The sequence below is a fragment of the Sylvia atricapilla genome, chromosome 3 (assembly GCF_009819655.1).
Source record: "Sylvia atricapilla isolate bSylAtr1 chromosome 3, bSylAtr1.pri, whole genome shotgun sequence".
NCBI lineage: Eukaryota > Metazoa > Chordata > Aves > Passeriformes > Sylviidae > Sylvia > Sylvia atricapilla.
The window spans coordinates 113,237,467-113,257,559 of NC_089142.1; the positions used below are offsets into that span (position 1 = coordinate 113,237,467).

General features: G+C 41.7%; 1 protein-coding gene across 2 annotated transcripts in view; it reads right to left on the bottom strand.

Moving 5' to 3' along the window:
- The window catches only part of TTBK1 (tau tubulin kinase 1), an 88,985-nt gene that overhangs the window by 66,806 nt on the left and 2,086 nt on the right, over nt 1-20,093 (bottom strand). For both annotated transcript variants that reach the window (XM_066316731.1, XM_066316732.1), the window contains exon 2: nt 5,760-5,918. In XM_066316731.1, coding sequence (XP_066172828.1) covers nt 5,760-5,867 — 108 coding nt within the window. In that variant the 5' untranslated portion in view covers nt 5,868-5,918. The remainder of the gene's footprint in view (nt 1-5,759; nt 5,919-20,093) is intronic.

The following is a 20,093-nucleotide window of genomic DNA, read 5'->3' on the forward strand; positions in this document are numbered from 1 at the left end:
CAGCCAATAACTAGGTCACCACAGATTATTCATAAATTATTACAGTGCAGCCCTACTTTCACTTGGAAATTCTCATTAAGTGAGCTGGCTGTTAAACATCTTTCTTTCGAAACAGTGCTACACTAAGCATAGCAACAACAAGTCTGGTAATACTTCAGGATTCAGGACAAGATCTTCTGACAACTGATATATTAATGAAAAAAGGAGAGGGACAGTAAAAACTACAGAAGGCAAAAAGGTAAACTGGGCTCTGGAGAGACTTTGAGGAAGACTGAAAAACTTTCAGGCAGAAAAATGGGTAAGATAACAAGCAAAAGTCAACAGTGAAAAATACAGCACAGTTGGGATGGAGAAAAAATATTGGCAACCCAAACGTCTCACTGCGTAGGTTAACTCAAGAAATAGCTCTGGGGAGAAATACTGGTGAGCCAGCACCAACACACATAATAGTCCTTTTCCATTCATTGGCCCTAACAGGAACAGCTCTGATGGTCCAACACAATTGTGAAAATGCAAAGGTACCACAACACAAATGGAACAACACAGTGATACGACTAGAATAAGATCTGTAGGAAGGTCTAGTCATATATGATGCACAATATTGAGCACCTCACTTTAGAAGCTCTCACAGAATTAGTAGCTGTTCATTTTAGGAGAAAAAGACTGATTAGGAGTCTGGAAAAACTAAGGACAGGCTAGGACTGCTACCTCAGAAAAAGCAAAGGAATGTATGCATCCAAGAAGCAGGTTCAGGAAAAAAAATACAATACTAAGACTGCACATCCAGCAAAACAGCCAAACTGGAGGACACAAAGGTCTACAGAGAAACAAATGGGAGATCACTCAAGATAAGATCATAGCTTTTGCTGAATCAGAAAACTGATTTTATTCACACATTCCAGCCCATGAAAGGCTATCAAAGCTACCTTTGCTTCCTTGCATCCTTGCTCACACTCTTATGGAAATTATTCTCTGGCATACTTTTCCCAGCAGACCATCTATTCAACATCACCACTACCCATACACCTTGATTTTTTGGCAACATCCAGAGGCCACGAGGAGCCATTTCCTCTGCTTTGTTCCAGAGCAAGTTGCTGTAAGTCAAGGTTTTGGCTGAGGTCAGCGGCTTATGACACGTCCATTGCCTGTCTGGGTGCTCCACAGGAGTTCACTTTCTAGGGGGAACTCAGGACAGCCTTCTGTTGGACACATACCACCCCAAAACTCCCAAACCAGTAATGAAACTTCAAACACAAAGTCAAGGAAGAGAATGAAACATCTAACTAGAATGACTTAAGTGGTAATCATGAGTCATCATCCCATGTTAAGCCTCACTGCCTCAGGATATTCTCTTCTGGTCCTGTTTCTGACCTTCTAGAGCCCACTTATGGTTATGACAGGGATATAGGCTGCCAACACCAGCAGGATTCATCCCACATAATTGCATGAGCTCCTGTGTGAGCTTGGTGTCCAGGTGTCTATTCCAGGCTGTGGAATCAAGTCAAGAGCTCATCTGATCAAACAGGTAGGTATCTAGACTTGGACACAGATAATCAGGAGTTACACAGGACACAGATGGCTCCCTTTGAAGTCTCCTTTAAGTATTCTGAAATATTTTGAATTTATGCTGAAAAAGACTCTTGTAACACAATCTTCCAAAGCCTACTAAAAAAAACCCCAAAACAAAAACAGCACGATGCAGCCTTCTCACTAAGCAGAAATCAGTACTTTCAGACACAGTTCAAAAACCAAGGCAACGCACAACCCAGCCAAAAATAGGTTTGAATACAAATTTAATCTTTTATTCCAGAAGCATATACAACACCACTGCTCTAAACAAAGTCTGCCTTCCAAGGATATTATATAAAGACTAGACTTTCCCAAGATAACATTCCAGGATTAAGGCAGGAATGGTTTGGTGTCAGGATTGGTGGCAATGTAAAGGAATGCACGCTCTAAATCCATGGCAAAGGACCAAGTGAAAACCCAGCAACCTTTAGTGAACTCAGCCAGGGTGAAGGCTGTCATCTACAGGCTTCAAAGATTTGACAAGGTCAAAGAGCGACCACTGTGGCTGTCTTCTAGGAGCACTTGCAGAGCCAAGCCTGTTAACTCCTGTAGCCCAACTCAATGAGCTATTTGATCCAGAAATGACCAGTAGGCCTCATATGACTTAACAGCTGAGGAAGAGTTGATCTTTGTTTATCGGACTCTCCAGAGTCCACTCCACTTGCTTAAGAGAACTGGATCTCATCTCAAGGGAAACAAACTCATGTAAAACAGACATGAACTGAGAAGGCAATCAAGAACTCAGCCAGCCACATCCTAAACCATCCGAAGACCTGTCAAAGCCCTCTTAAAGAAATTCAGGAGTGAGACCAAAACAGGCCCCAAGTCTGACAAAGAACCTTGCCTGTCCCAGGTTTTCTCCTGGAATCATAACTGGCCTTTCTAAGCAAGGCAAGGTAAAGAATCCACAGAAGTTTTGTGAGGTCTCCAGCAAGGTCTCCAATATTAACAGGAGAGATTTGGATCAAGAAGCTCGGAAACCTGAAAGAAAACAAAACATGGATTGAACCTAGCAAAAGAACACACACATGTACGTGAGCCATCACTTGTGTTCAAAGCTCAGTGCAGGAGCTGCCAACTCTGCCTTGCTAATAAGTGTCAGTTGTGAATCCCCAGTAAAAGGCACTTATGTGAAATAAAGAGACATCAAGATTCAGCTTTAACATCTATACCTAGTTCAAAGCAAGTACAAATTACGTTTGACTTTGTTCCCTCCCCTGAACAAAGCTGTTCACATCATTCAGAGCACACGTGGATCAAGACTCAGCAAAGTCATGTGATTCCAGTACTGTCTAAATTTCATCTAGTGAAAATATCAAAGATATCTGCAAGTAAAGAATGATGACCAAAAAGAATACTTCTAAATCTACAAGTTTTGATAAAAACACTAAACACTCTGTCCATGTCTTTTTTCATAAGAATAAAAACATTACTGCTGTCACAGCCAAACTTTACTGACTTCAAGAGACAGGAAAATGAACTACCAACAGGCTAACTGCAGAGAACTACCATATTCATTTGTCAAAGCTTTGTCTGTCAGCCAGCAGAAGGGAGGAAAGGAATTCAAGGAATACATTACACCAATCTAAAATTAGAAATCAGCTCAATAATGGAAGCATGCCAGCACTAAGGGCTACAAGGTTCAAGCAGATGCCCAGCCAGAGACACTGGGAGGACAAATTACACGAAAGACCTTCTGGCAGTTGCACCCCAGCATCACATAAACATGCCACACACTGCTTGAGCAGGATCCATCACCCACAGCAAAGATTGGATCATACAGCTGGCACACTCTGGGTTAGATTCAGAAAGATCTGTGACAAAAAGAAAAAAAGCTGCTCCTGATATTACAGATGTATGCTCACTTTATGGTACAGTCCCTTTTTCCTTGGTCACTCAATCCTATACTGTCCATTTCCTTGGGCCACCAGAAACATTTTCATAGTTTTTCCAGACTACTCCAAGCCCCCCACAGCTTGTGGTTCTGACTGCTCCCACACCAGCTTAAAGCAAGGGGAAGGCACAGAAGGCTTGCCTAAAAGGAAAGAGTCTACATTGCACACTTTTTTTTGGTGTGGGGGGGAATGACTGTTCAATGGTTTACAATGCACAAGACAGCTAGCAATGGTCAATTTCCCAGCTTTACTCAGAGCTGGGAAAAAGGATTTCTCATTGCTATTTACAGCCTTTAGGAAGTCATGTCATTTCTCAGAGCCTTCAAGGGGGGAAATTACCTCACTGCAGTATTTAAGGCTACTGTGAGACATTACAAAACATAGAAGGTTATTCCTCTAATTAGAGGTAGTTGATGTTGACAATACAGCTGCACATTTCTAGCTTTTCTAAGACAGTTAGTGGGTAGAGCTTCTAGTGGGCCCCAGTCAGATTCATGCAACAATGAAGCACTGAATCCCACATTTACTGCCTCTTCCAACTCTAAAATTGGTTTGAAATGTTCCCTTTGAGCATCACTGATTATATTTTAGACTTTATTTGGAGCTTTTGGTGCTTGTAAGAGTTCTGCTGTTGCCAAGAATGAAGTTACTTTGTTACAAAAATACCCCATCATTTACAGAAGTTTTAGCACTCCTGTCTAGGAAGGAGAAACTCCAAGACAGATTAATAGGGGATGATACAAGCTAAAGATAGTCAAGGTAAAGGAGAACAGAGAATCCCAAAACCACAAAACTGTTTGGGTTGGAAGAGACCTCTGGAGACCATCTAGTTCAATCCCTCTGACATGATCACCTAGAGCTGGTGACACAAGAACCCACCCAGATGAGTTTGGAATATCTCCCTCTCTGGAGACTCCCAATCTCCCTGGGCAGTCTGTTCCAATCCTCTGCCACCTTCAATGTAAACAAGTTCTTCCTCATGTTAAGGAAGAATGAGTATTAGTAATCATGCACCTGAAGCGCAGGCATCAGGAGAGTGCTGAAATTCAGCTTGGCAAAGAACGTGCACCAACCTAACCAAATTTCAGGCTCTGGGGAAAATTCCATTTGTGCAGGAGAGACAGATAAAAGCTGCAACCATTATTCTCTGAAACACTGGCAAATACAGGGCATGTTTCAAGTCCTGCGTCAGTTAACTTGCCCATACATCATCCCTCCAAAACATATATATGTGCTCCAGTCCAGAGCTGCAGGAGCACAGCAAAGCTTTGCTTTAGCTGTGACAGAAAGCTTTGGGAGAGGCAAAGGGGTTGTCTCCATCTTGGTGTCTAATCACAGAGAAAACTCAGCTTCCCCATCTGCTCTCAAGAAGCCAGGAGAACAAGGAACAGCTTGAATTGCTTAAATATAAATAGGCTGTTCAGCCATAGGCCAGACAGAAAAGTGAAGGCTGCAGAGAAAACTGGAACAAAGTAAAGAGAGACAGGCAATGGGGAGCAACAAGAACAGGGCTGGGTTTAATGAAAGGACAATGCTTTTTCTGAAGTGGGCTACTGAAATAAACCTATCCAGTCTGGAACTGAAGTGAATTCAGAGTCCCAAGCCTCTTTGGTCTTCTGCTCTCCACACCCCACTGCAAAACTCACAGGGCCACTGTACCACAGCATAAAGAACTCAACACTACTACTGTAAGTCACTTGTAGTTCAAATTAGAGGCTTCTGCTGGGAGTTTAATGATTCAGAAAATGCTGGTATGCCCAGTTAAAAATTGACACAATGGTATACCTGGGATTTAAATGGTTTTTTCAGCATTTTAAAAGCAAAGCCTGTCCAGCTTGCACAACGGATGAGACAAGAGCTAAAACTCTTAACATAGGATGCTATAATTTTAAGTAGCATCCCAATAAATTTACACGGAAGTTGAACCAACTACTTAATTGTGGACTTTCTGACTCTTGATGAGCTGACATACCAATTCAAAACATTTGGTTTCACATTTTATTGTAATGCATTTTTTTTATAATCACGTCCATAGTATTCTTTGCCACAGTAATTTGAAATAAATCTGTTTCCTACTAAAACATTACTCAGTCTGCTGCAACAGTTCAATTCTACCTAAAAATCCTCAGCAGCTTTAGCCTTCTGAAAATACCACTCTAAAACCCTTCTTCCTGCAGTATCTTGCTGGCATGTCAAATGCTACCACTGCACTGTTGCCTGCCAGAGGCCAGGGTGAAGTTGTTGTACTGCAGGAGAAGGAGGTCTGTTTGGGCCATGAAAGCCAGAGCTACTCACCACTTTCCAGCGATCTTTGACCACATAGTTGGTCGGGAGAATGTCGACCTGCTCCCCTCCACCACTCATGTTTGGTTCGTCCTTGATGACTGCTGCTAGGCACTGCATTTGCCAGCCAGAGAGTGTTTCAGTTGCTCCCAGTTTAAATGAGCCATTTATCTGGAGGAAAAAAAAGGGGCAGGGGAACGAATGACAAAATTATTACAGGTCACAGTGTAAGTACATGCTGCATTTCCACAGGTCTTGTTTATGACTTAATCAGAACTAGCCTCTCAGGAAAGAAGGCAAATTCACCCTGCAAACACCTCCATGCATAACCTGACAGACACAACCCTGCTCCAAGTCAGCAGCACAAGCTAAAGGCTGACAATCACCAGCTACACCATGCAGGAATCTAGGGCTCTTGGGCTTGACTATGCAATGAGAATCCAATACCAAAATGTTGCAAGGGCTCTTATTGTTACCAGGTGAAGAAGTCTCGCTTTAGCAGAGCAGCTGCTACCTCAGCAGTTTTTATGGCTTGCATTGGATGACATCCAACATCCAAATCAGAAAGGTTTGCCAGGTATTGCATTCAGTAAGCCTAAAAGTCTGAACAGGGTAGAAGGACTGTATAGGGCCAGGGTTACAGACACTTCACTGTACTGAACAGCCAAGCAGAGCAGATGGGGAATGACAAACAGCTTCAGCCAGGTATAAATTAAGTCCTCCTCATACCCTACACACAGTGCTAAAGATGATAATATTAAAATACAGAGATAACTTGTGCCTGCGGTGTTCATCTTGCCCCTTTTTCCTGCCTTTATATGGAGCTCCAGATAGCCTGTGTTGATATTAATTTTAAGGGTCTTTTGTTATAAATCTTCTGCAAAAATTACTTTCAGAAACACATTAACTCAGCTTTCCTAGAAGAAAATGAATGGAAGAGGCCTAATAAAAGATCTTGCTCAGATATTTAACTCGCTTTAGAAGTAGACTGGATCTTTCACTAAGCATGGATCCCAGCAATTCCGTTGTCATTCCCCAAAAATACAAACACCTTCCTTTCCAAATATGAGTGTTACTGTAGAACTCTGGTCGTAGATTTAGATTAACAACATAAATACCAAGTTTAAAAAAAAATACTAGAGCTGGTCACTCAACCATGACATTTCTTCTGGTCCAAAAAAAGGGGAAAAAAGTTACCAGTTAATTATGAGCTCAAGTAGAGAAAAGAACTCATTCCCTAGCAATAAAAGGACCGGGAGGGAAGGCTATGAAGTGGCCAGCATGTAGCGTGCACAAGGAAGCAGCAGACAGAAGTATGCCAAAAGTGCAAGACAAAGGATGATCAAAAAAAGCATGAAGAAAAGATCTCAAAGAGATCTTATAAAAATCTTCACAAAAGATTTCAATCCAGATATAGAAGATAAGTACATAAAAAAAAAAAAAAGAGCAGTAGACTAACTCAGCAAGAGGCCTCCTGAGAAATGTTCAATCCAACACCTGCTAAAGGTCAATCAAAATGATAGAAGAAAAATAAGAAAAAGCTGGGTATTAACGAGATTCAAAAGAAATGTGCTGCAAAATGTTCCGAATTCTCACTGACAGAGGCCTGCATCTGTATGGGATAGCTGTGCTTTCATTCATCAGGTACTGAAGTAAGAAATGGGAAAGAGAGAGTACCTGCTGTGTTTGGCAGCACAACATTTGTGCTTCTTCTAATGAGGAAGTGGATGCCATTCCCAAGTTCCTTTATGCTCACCAGAACACCTGAACTGGCCATCCTTAAGATACCAGTGAGTGCTGAGCACACAACCTCCCTGCACATCACCTCAGGAGGCACAGGACAGAGAGCCCTTGCAAAAATCTCCCTGAATGTTGGATTCTCTTCTGGGATTTAAAGAAAAGTTAGTTAATTATAGACTGCCCCAAACTTTTAACATTACAAACATTGACACAGAAATAAGTATCCTCTCCCTACTCTTGAAGATCTCTTCACATCACTTTAGTGAGGCACGTGCATAGTAAGATGTCAGTCTGGTGCTGTGGTGGAAAGTAATCCCAAGGAACAATTTTAGAGGAGAGACTGAGTAAGAAAGCCCATGAGCACTCAATGCTAGGCAAGGTAAAATCACTTACCCCGGGTGCACTATTCCACTTTCCTTTATCAAAATTGTAATACATGCTTACAAAGATATCATGTCTGTTATTTAAAGGAATCTGGCTTTGAAATAGAATAAAATCCTCCCAGGCAATAGCATGAATAGCAGCCATTTGGCAACATGGAATTACAGAACTAAGTTTACAGATATGCTCTGGTATTGCCAGAGAAATGCAGCCAAAGCAAATGCCAATTTAATTATAGTCAGAAACAAATTCAAAGCTGTTTTATATCACAGTAGCAGCACAAATCCAAACTTTATTCCTCAGACAGTAAAAATACTGCAGAAACATGCTCAAGCCTATAGCCCAAGCATTACCTACATCCATAGCAAGACATAACATGTTAACCTAAAAACCCAGGAGGATCACAAGGGGCAAAAGAAGGAATGAAAGTAATTTTGTGCAGAAAGCATCAGCATAGAAGAGAAGATGTAAGAGATGGTCAGTGGGAAGGTGGTAAGGCAGTACCTCTCCTCCCCTGTACACAGCAGAAAGCATAACTTCTGCATGTTAAATGTTCCCCAAGCATCTTAAACTCAGACACTGCACCACTCTCCTTACCTTTCAAATGTATCGACCACTGAATATAAAGAGACATAATTGTAAGTACAGTGACTGTGAAAACACAAACTTTCAGTTTGTCTTTTCCTGTAGGAAATGGACAGGATGTCAAGAAATTCTTGTACCCCTGTTCCATGAAGTTCAGCAAGCCCAAGATGCTCTAAATCTGCCTTCCTAGAAACAGCAAGTTAGAAGCACAAAAGAAAGCAGCTGAGAAATAAACAGGAGCAAATTCCATTTCTTGCCCAACCTCAGCACGAAGAAGTGTGAGATCAGCTCCTCCATACTGATTATCTCCTTCAGCCAACTATATAAACTATGCAAACATATAAACTTTACAGCTTTATAAATTTACTCTCTGCATTTATAATAAAAGAAATGCAAAAACCCCAGTGTTTGCCAGTTCACTGAAAGTGGCAAAAGCAGCCTGAGCAGTCATTTTATATGCCTTTCCAGCTTTTATTCTCTATCCTAGATACGCATTCCTGGCCAAGTTAGGTCAAGATACTGGCCTAAATGGACCTGTGGTATGACTCTGTATGACCCAACTTGTGTTTTGGTGAGGTACTTTCAGCAGAAGGAATGTATATATAATATACATGTCTTCTTTAGCTCTGCAAGGTGTTCAGAGAACAAAAAATAAAGAATGAATGGAAAAATTGTTCTGCTGTTTGTCTCTCACCACCTTACTAAGGGTTTTAATCTCACTGTGGAGGAATTGCAATATCCCACTTCATTTCATGACACATCCTTACTTCTGGAAGTCTATAAATTAGAACCATTCAGACTGCTGTAACCCATGACCCTCTTTACTTGATCCAATTCCCCACCATGAACCACCTCAGGAGCGTGATCCACCTTAAGAGTGGATCCCAGAGGTGTTACGGGATGCTGATGTAAGCTACAGGTTTTTTTGGGTGAGACAAAGTTGGGTAACTGAAAAACCAAAATAAGTAGCTCAATAAACTGCAGTCTAAAATTCAGCTCAATCTTCCTGTCCAACACTTGCAGGAGAGGAACAATCAAAAAATAGTTGCAATAGAATTTAGGCATAATTTAGCTGTTCCCAACATGAACATGAATGAAACAGATGAGGTAGGGAAATAAGATGAGAATATAACAGGGAGGACTGAGAATGCTTAGAGGTAAGAAAACAAAAACCAGCAGAATTTCCAAGTATCACTGCTCAGCAGCACTAGTCAATGGCAGCAATAGTTGCATGGACTCGGTGTTCCTCACTGTTTTTCCAACACATAATACCAACCATAAAAACGAAATCACTCCCATTGAAATAAACAAAAAACCCTTACATCTTTGTACTATGCACTAGCATTCTGTTATCAGGGTAGGAATGTGTATAACAGTGCAGGAAAATAAGGTGATTTAAAAAAAATACACTGCACTGGACTAACAGCCCCTCAGCCCTGGAGTACACCATGCTCCCTGCTGAACTTGAAACAGCAACATAAAACAAGCCATACACTGTTAGGGTAGGTCTGACAGCAGGAATTCATAGGGTTCTAAATTATTCCTTGAAGACACATCGTCCTTCACTGCCTGCCCCTGCTGCAGCAAAACCCCACTTAAAGAGCAGGATCAACTCCTATCAGCTGCAGCCTAAAGTCACCTCCGTGACATATTCTTCTCGTAGGCAGGGAATGGCATCAGCCTTAGAAATTCAGGACTTGCTGTTCACAGCAGTTCATTTCTGTAAAAATCAAAACATCTAAAGGTGAGGTTGCAAGATACTGGGACTGTTTTTCATCTTTAAATGGTTTATGACCATTAAGGAGCAAGTGGAAAAAAACCAAACAAAAAAAGCCACAAACAAGACAGACTGCAATCAATCAAGGTCCAGATCCTCTGCTAACATGAAGCTGCACCGAGCAGAATATACACATTTAACATGACAACAGATGCACCTTGACAGCATTAGTATGGTTACCTAGTCGCATAGCCTGAATTACCACTGCCTGCACAGTGAAAGTAACAGCACAGGACTAGAGGAAATCAAACCAATCCCCCAAACAAACAATACCACACTGCCAGAGACTGCATTCACACACATTACAGAGCATTCAGACACACCAGTAATTTCTGTGCCAAACCCACCTATCTGCAGGGAGAATCAGCACAGGTAATTATGACAACAAATCATTAGGAACGTACACCAGATAAGCACACCTACACTGCCAGGGGTTTATGTGATCCTAATCCTCCCCAAATACACCTCAGCAGCAAAAGCAAAACAATGGGGAGCAGGATAATTTGAAAGGAAAGTCTATTATCTTCCACCAATCTCCTTGTCAGAGTTGCTCCAAATTTGAAACAAGCAGAACATTAAATCCAACTCCAGGAAACCCCTCTGATATCATAACAAGCTCAACCTCCACTAATTTAATAGGAAAATATTGTGGTTTGCTTACAATGAACATTTAACTGCAGCCTAAGTATCTGTACCTGCAAAAACAATATAAATCATTGCTGAAAAGCTTGAGTAGTCTGCTGGCAGCCAAAACAAATATATCTGAATAAAAGCAAGAACTAGCCAGAGATTGGACTTACAGTATCAGACTCAACATACACTTGACACAGAGGGGTATGTTGTCGTCACCTGATCCTGGACCAGGGTGTGACCAGATCCTCAGGTAATGCAAAATGTCCCATCATGCACACCCTCTCCCTCCTTGTTATTCAACTTCCATCAAATGTGGTAACTCCAAGTTAGTTTTTAGAGCGGTCAACAGACCAAGTCAACACTTTCCTGGAGTCCTTATCCTTGGAGAACGGGATTTTTTCTTGAAAAAACCACTCAGGCACAGAGCAAACTGATAACATCTGTTGCTCAATGGTCTTGTTATAACCTATTATATCACATTATTAAAGGACTCACAGCCTGAGATCAGTAATTTTAAACCTCCATTCTAGAGAAAGCTGTGTTCATCTCACCAATTCAAAAAATTTTATGATAGATGCAGCCACCCTAATCATCAAGTATTAAATAAACTTGCCAAAAAGTTATTTAGAGGTCAGGAACGTAACAGTAAGCTCCTGATGAGAGATTTTGTAATTTGATTCAAGTTCTGGAAGCAGGGTATTTTGCTAGGAAAATACGTGTATTTATAGATTTGCCACATAGACTTCATATTACCAAGCACTTCCATAATAAAAATTAGCATAAGTGGGGCAACTGTCACTTGCTGCACTGATGTCGTATCAGATTAAATGGGACAAAAATCTCTCCAGTCTTCAAGCCCAATGCCCATCATAGCAGATATTTTATTTGTTATTACACAGAACTGGTTTCCTGGGACTGACAAAAACATGACAAATCACACCGTTAGTCACTTAAATCATCCCTCTACAGCCCTTCTGTAACCATTTTCACATTTTTGTAAGGAACTCTTCCCCCCAGCTGGAGCATGCTCAGGGCAGCAAGTTCATCCTTCCTCTGCCACCTGCAAATCTACAGTTTCATTCTCTGATCTGTCTGATCCCTTTCTAGTTTGCAGACAGCTAGCTAAGGAAACCTTCCTGCCTGACCATTCAGGAGCCACACTGCACCACTGGATTTTTTGTGCCCTTACAGGCTTTCTACATGAAATCCTCTTATGCTCTTCATGCCCCTTGCACATACCTCTTGGTAAATGGGGATGGGTTGGTCTGGGGTCTTCTTCTGTTTTATTTGGGTTTCACAAGGTCTCTGGATGAACCAGCCAGCCCTACATATCCCCACGCCCTTTGTTTGGCACCAGTTCATGGCCCCTCATCTGGGCCTTCCTGGTATCCAGGGCACAACCTGTAGCTCCCACTACAGCTGCACACTCAGCTACCTGCACCAGGTGTGTTATCCTCAACAGCTCTTCCTGTCTCTTAATTAATCACACCTGCTAATGCAGTGAAAGGAAAAAGAAAACAATTTTTAGGCATTTTGCCACGGTCCTTCCACAATATTATTACAAATAATGAACTTAACAGAATTAAAACTAACAAGATTGCTGCAGGGTAGAGTCCAAGGCTGTAGAGTCCCATGCACAAATACTTAAGTGATTCCAAATAAAAAATCATGAAGGATTCAGAGAAGCCAGTCATTTATCAACTGGCTGATCATTACTACTTGTTCGACATGAGAATGGCATATTCAATTTTCCTTACTCAAACCTTTAACAGCAAACTAGGAACACAATAAAACAGTACATGGACCTTCCCACACAGGTTCTAATTTGGATTTCCTAAAGAATGCCTTAACACTTCACCTCCAGGCTGCAAATAATGTACGTGCATTTCAGGTGGAGTGGATTGATATCACTGAGCAAACTTACTTTGCTCTTTGAACTCTTTGCGCATATAGAAAACACACTGGATCTAGTACCCACATCCATCCAGTAAGCTGGACTCCACTGGGATTTAAGTTCCTGTTAGCTAAATACCTCCTACAGAGAGTTTATGATTCTCTGGAGCCATCCATGCCTTTTGTACTTTGTTAGCTGTTGCCTCTGTCGCTTTATCACAAAACCATCCCAACCAGAGTGAATAAAATTTTCTTGGCAGAATCAGTTTTACCTCAGTTGTCCCTATTCCATCACCATTTTGGGTTGCTTCCCACTGTCTCTCTTCTTCTGTTGAGCAATTCTTCTCACACATAGTGCTGGGGTCTATCAAATTTGGCCTTTGCCTCTGGTCACTGCCATACCAGCACCTTGTCCCAGAGGCTGCCCGGCCACAGCTTTTACAGCTGCACCAGGGAGGGTAATGCCTGCAGATTCCCATAGTGCCTCTCATGTGGGTTGGGAATGCATCACAGCAATTTTTGCAGGTAACTGTAGTGATTCTAGCAAATGGCATATTTCCTTTCCACCACACACTCTCTTCCCTGCTGATACGAAAAATCCCCATTCTTTCCATAAGACTCTTGCTGAATGACGCAACCCAAAAGCACACCAAGAGTCCACAGAGATGTCAACTCATTTTCCCTTTTAAATGGTTGGTGCACCAATGCCATAACAACTCAAGCTGGTGTCTCTGAGGAAGAGCCTTCAGCAAGGGAATCCCCGGGATACTGCACCGCCGCAGTCGGGGCACTGCCTCCAGTGGTGATATTTAGCCTGTGCAAGAACATCCTAGAAAAAGACATAAAAATTCTGTACAGGCAAGCGGGGTCTTTTCCATTTCTTTCTGCACTGCTGTCTGAGTCAGTTTCTAAGGAACAAAGGTGTTACCAAGATTATGGAGAGCTTTAAAAGCAGGTCTCTATAAAAGCCATTTCCAGATGTGCCAAGAATGTAATCTAGTTGACAACTGTCACTACCTGCCTGTGCTCTCCCAGAACATGCAAACAATTGCTTCCCATCCAGGAGTTTTCCTATCAGCAGAGTTAAGCAGCTCTATGACTGAGGCATGTGCCTTCCTCTTCTGCTATCAGATTTTACACTAGCTTGCTGTGCGAGGGAAAAGACCTAAAAACCAACAAAAACCCCAATACAATCAAAAAACACACCAGTAAAATCCCCAACAAAACTTTAAAAACTGTTCTTCTGTGTTGCAGCAGCCTTCTTGTTAGAGAGCAGAAATGAGCCAAGACACAGACTTCTTGTTTATCACAGCATGAAAAGAGTCCTGGTTTATTCCTCTTTACAGCTCAGCCATCCTGACTCCAACCATTCACTGACTCCTGCTGTAGGTCTCCCTTGCAGCCTCTGACTGTAGGGATTAGTTTGCAGACTCTGAATGGAGGCTTTTACCCAGCTAGCCTATGACTGCAGGTTCCAACAACAGGCCATAACCACACACCCGGACTGACCCCACAGCAGGCATTCACTCTCCTCAAGATCAAGGTTCCTCCTCCATGATGATCCCCTTCACCAGCTCACCCACTCCCTTTTATCACACTTTCTTGGGTACAGCTGTCACTCATCAGGGGCAAGGGTGTATTGGGTAATTAACACAGCTGTTACTTTTCAGGGACGAGGTCACCTGTATTCCCTTCTCCTACAGTTCTGGACAGATTCATTGTCATAAACCACATTTATACTTTGATTCTTAATTGTCCAGTGCTATGCCAAGTAACTGAATTCTGAGAATTTCCTATTACAGAATATGGTCAGAACTTGTTTCTATTAAAAAAATCATGAACCTTATGCCATATTTTAAGGTAAAAATTATTTTCTATCCATAGCTGTAGTAAAGTACTGGAAAAGTAAATTTTGTACAAGACTTGGTCAACATTTATAGCAATTTTTCAAACCTATCTCAACCTGCAATGAGTAATTGTGCATTCTGTGCTCAACTTGCCAGAGTAAGCTGGCTCCCGGTGAATGTTTCTAATAATAAATACTTCACAGACAGAACAATTACTGGTTCAAGTCCAGCCTGGGATTTTTGGAAGGGGAAAAATGTATATAATCTCATTCCAATCAGAAACATGGGCAGCAAGGTTAAGGAAAATGTGTTTTGCAAAAGAAGCAACAAGAACACCATAAATACCAGCTCCTGAGCTGCTACCAGACTTGAAACAAGCCTGCAGGACCTAAGCAACCAGACAGCTCTGGGACCCGGAAACCAAATGGCACCTGTCATTTCCCTCAGATAACTGTCACAAGAGTGACAAACTACTTGATTACCTGTTCTTTGCATTTCAACGTTTTACATTTTCTTTTTTGCCCTGTTGGCTCAATGGGCAAAGCCCCATAAAGCCTCATCTCTGTTTGAGAAGCAACCACTCCTTCTTCATAGAAATGGGGAACAGCAGAAAGAAAAAAGTGCATCTTCAACAAAATGCTTCTTAATACAACCAGATTCATGCTTAGACATCTACGAATAAGCCACAGAGGTCATGAATACAGAGCACAGCAGTACTAGTGAGAAGCTCAAAAAAAATGGAGGCAATTCTGTCCTTGTCTACTGGTGAGAGACAGTAGAGTGCAGTAATCCATGCCTCATGGCTACTAAAAAACCTAGCTCCGAAGAAAAGGCTGGAAGGTGACTTCCACCTGAGAACTAAACTCTCTAAAATGCATGGAACTTAGCCCAAGGAAACCCTAAAAAACAAGATAATATATTATTCCCTATTATGAAAATTTAAGAAACTGAAGGGCTCTGACATTCTAGCTCACCCTCTGCTAGACGCTGAAGCCTGACAACTGCAAGTAAGTTTTTCATTAGTGTTTCCCTTAAGGACAGGATGTTGAACAAGAAAAACGGTGGATTCCCTTCCCAGACCAAAGCATGCTTTAGCTACTGCCAATTCTACTAAAAGCAAAAACACACACAAAAAAAAAAGATCCCCGAAAACCCAACACTCACTCAAAAATCAAATTTTGGGTGCTCAGAGGCTAATGACTGAAAGGTGAGAATTAATGGGAGCATTGTTACACTGTACTACCTACATCACCCCACACATCCTACAGACCCTGATGCTGGATTCACAGCTTCAGGTTGCTAATAAACCAATCTAAAAATCTGCCTGAAATGAAAGAGAAACAGTTCTCTCTCCTCCTAGCTCCGAATTCGTGTATGTAGGATTCCACCATGGGCCAGTGGGCCACCATAGGTTCAGTAACCTGTACTAGCAGAAAAACTATTCTTCTTCCTAATAAATAGGGGCATTTCCTTGGCTTAGAGCTTCCTGAACCAGTTCACTGCAGGGTTAGTCAAAAGCAGGCAGCACAGTGGAGGAGCAGTCCCTCAGATCCATTCCAGCTTCAGCCACGCTGTGCTCTGTGTTTGTCTCCACAGCAGGAACCTCCTGGCCTTCTGTGAGATGACAGGATTCAGGCCCTTCTGCTCAAAAACACTGGAGTAACTCTGCCTGAGGCCAACCTTTTTTTTTTTTTTCCCCCCCCAAGGATAATGAAATTTAAGGAAACCAGTTAGTTTTGATAAATTACTTGCACAACTCCTAAACTAGTAAATTTTAGAAGTCTAATGCAGCTAGATTCTGTTTAAATAATTCAAGACATAATCAGACCACAAAGTCAAAGTTTCCTAATGCAATGTCACCACAAAGGTGACTTCTATTCTCTGGCTGAGGCGCTACAGGAAGCAAACAAGCAACTTTCATGAAATGAGGGAAACAAGCCAGACAATTTATTAGTGTCCAGTCAAGAGCAGCACTGTGCTGATGTCTCTATGTAGGTGAAAGTATCAAACAGCTACACCAAATCCAGGAGCAGCATAGCAGGTGCTGGGAGGCAGATTCTCACAAAGAACTACAAGATCAGGAAAAAATGGGCTGAGTTTTAGAAGAAACATCCCACACACATACACAGAAAGAGCAGTTTCAGGATTATGGGGTATTTAAATGGAACCCAAAAAAGCAAAGAGTTTCAACAGGTTTCAGAGGTATGGTAGAGAACAAGGATGAATGGATTCAAGGGAGAACATGGAGTTACCCAGGCACATTCTGCAGTGCTCCATGGAAAAGGTACACAGAAAAAGGCCAGGTCGCTCCAGGGGAGAAAGAGTACTACATACTACAAAATAACAGATAGACTCACAGGAGATAAAGAAATAATTTTGTATCAAGGCTAACTGGAAAAAAATGTAATAGTAAAGCTACCCCATCAGATCAGCATAAAGCAGCAACGGTGATTTGCCATGTGAGAACAGATGGCCTGTGCCTTTAGGAAACAGGAGGCAACAGGGAACTATGGTTTCCTCATGCAGATCAGGATATATTACCAAGATGAAATTTTAACTATAATTTACAAATAATTCCACTTTGTTGAATAGAGATATATCTCTGAAATGTATGTATATATGAAAGAATGTATGAAAGAAATGTATGTATGTAAGAATGAAGTGCATTACCAAGAAAGAAAGAAAGAAACACAGACAGACAATTCTTTGGACAGTGCAACTTCTCCTTCATTTTAAGTCTGACTTACTGTGCCAGCTGAAGATTTTTAGAATAGAAGATGTGTGCAGAAGAAGTAAACAGTACAAATTATTCCAAGCGATGATGTTTTTCCCTGATGATGTAAACGAGATTAAGCAAATTCTTATGGATAAAATCTACATATTTTCTATCCATACATGACCAGAGGCCACCCGGCCAGTCCACTAAATGACAGACAGATAAGAAACAGAAAGACTGAAAGAAAGATCAAAAAGAAGATGCCCAAGATTTTTGGCTGCTGTTTATTTTGAAGAGCTCTGCAGAGGGGATCTGGAAAATCAGTCTTCCACAACAGACATGTTTAGAAAATATTAAAAATTAAACTACATGGCAGGTGTAAGGGAGAAGCCCTGATTTATAGATCTATTCGGATAGGCAAGGTGCTTTTAGGTAGACTCAACAAGCACATAGATATGTGTGTATCAGGCCAAAGGCCTTGGAAATTATGATATTCCAGGATAAAACTAAAGTTTCTCTAAAACCAGTGAATGCCTGAAAGAGAGGAAAACACATAGGAATGCAGAGCTAGGTTTCACAACAGAGTGCTCTTAGCACACAGGTCACACCTTGTGTACATGGAAAATTACTCGGGCCAACAAATAAAAAGGCTGGGAAGTTGCATCCTGCACCACCAAGGTGATAAGGGGTGTAACCAGAGCAAGCACAGTGTGCCCATCTTCTTAGCCTTTCCTTGAGCATTGCCTCTTGGTAGAGAAAGGATTGGAGCAATCCAGGAGTTTGGCCTGAGCAGCTGAGTTTATGATCCTGTAACCAAACCCAAAACCTTTTCACCAGACATTAATGTCTCCCTTTGTCTTTTCCCATCTGACTGGGAGGCCACCAAAGCTTTGTACATCTCCTGCTGCACGGACAGAACAGAATCCACTTCCATTTGCCACAGCTGATACCTGATTTCTTTCTGAAGGCTGAGATGCCTCATTTCTTCTAAGAGGAAATCTGTGTCCACAGGCATTCTCTGCTCTCCATTGCACCCATCTGGCTGGAGCCAGCCCAGAATCCAGTTTGTTCCCTTCATATTGCTCACCAAATTAAAGATGACACAACTTGACATCAAAAGGAAAGGGTTTCCAAACACATCTTATTTGATTAGCTCTACAGTCCATCACACCATCAACAACTTCCTTTTCAACTACAAAAAAAGATCCTTTCCCATGTGTGCAGCTCTTGAGTAGTGGAGAAGGCCCAACAGAAAACAGTATGGGACTGGGTAAGACCAAAACGGACCAAGGGATTGTGAATCCCATGAAAAAAATCTACTGTGGCAGTTTTACATTTTCCCTGTTGACACTAATACATTGATGTATCCACCAGCCTCCAAAAAACCAAAGCTGTTCATGTGAAAAACCACTTGATAGGTTAATGTCCAAGACAAATTGCTATGGCTAGATTATTTTCCATATTTTGGGGGATAACTGCTATGGCTCTCAAAAGTGTGATCTACAGGCACTGGGCACCGTTATGGAGAAGACCACAGCTTGGCCTGACCAGCAAGGATTGCCACTGTCCAGTTCTTAGCTGGGGAAACTCGCACATGCAAGAGAGTCTCAATTTTCAGATGGACCATGTAAAAGCCACATCATCTTCCTCACTTCTCATTCTTAAAGCTTCAATAAATACCCAGCAGATTCTCCCACTCTCCCTCCCGACTAGGGGTTGAGGTCTCATAGCTGGCCTTCCTTATTGCTCCCTCTCAAAGCAATCTTAACATTTTTTTCCAATGGGATCGTGTCCCACGATGACATTTAAAGGGATTCCATGATGTTTCAGAGAAATACCCACTTTTTTGTTATCTTTGATGGAAGAAGGGAAGTGAAGCACTAGTTGTGTTCACTCTGTATCTTGCTCAGTAAACCAGCAAAGCTAAAACATTTTTTAGCAAATGCTTCCACAATCACTCCAGCAAATATTTGGCTGTGCCTTGGAATGCTCAAAGTAGAAGATACCAACAAAGCACATCCTTAAAAATTAAGTTTACAAAGTCCTTGAAGATTTTATAAACACCTATTCCTCTATAAGGACCTATTTTCTGTCCTCTGCTCTGTTTTCAAAGGGAGTCAATGTTACTGGATGGTCACTATGGAGCTTTGGCAAACAAATCTAACCTAGGACTTCCCAGGATGAGGAACTGCTCCCGATGTGTTTTTCTGAACCCTGCACATTGATACACACTGTTCTGGGTTGACACACACACATAGATAAGACTAAGGCAAAAAACTGAAGGGACACAACTGAAGAGATGAACCCACAGCAAGACCTACGTGAGAGGAGTGTCTACCTGATAAACCATAAAGTGATGTGTCAAACCTTCGATGAGAGAGAGCGAGGCATAGCATGAAGAGATTCCCATGCTGAAGATAAAGAAGAGAGATTTGGCTCTTCCTGTATCTATCTGATCACTCCTGCTTTGGAAAACAAGTGCCAACTGCTTCCATTGGACGAGAGCTACAGACTGCCTGTTGCAGCATGGAGATACATTTGCCTTCATCAGCGAACACTGGGGATGGAGAGGGAAGGAAACCCGCAAGGGCCATGAGCACCACTTTATTAGTACCAACACTGGGGCCTGACGGAATAGATTTCCTAGTACTAGAGACACTCCTTTCTGGAGGACTAAGAGCATTGATCTAACAGTGATCTAACTTTTTCCTTGAGGACTATTAAAAAAAAAAAAAAAAGAAAAAGAAAAAAGAAAAAAGAAAAAGAAAAAAGAA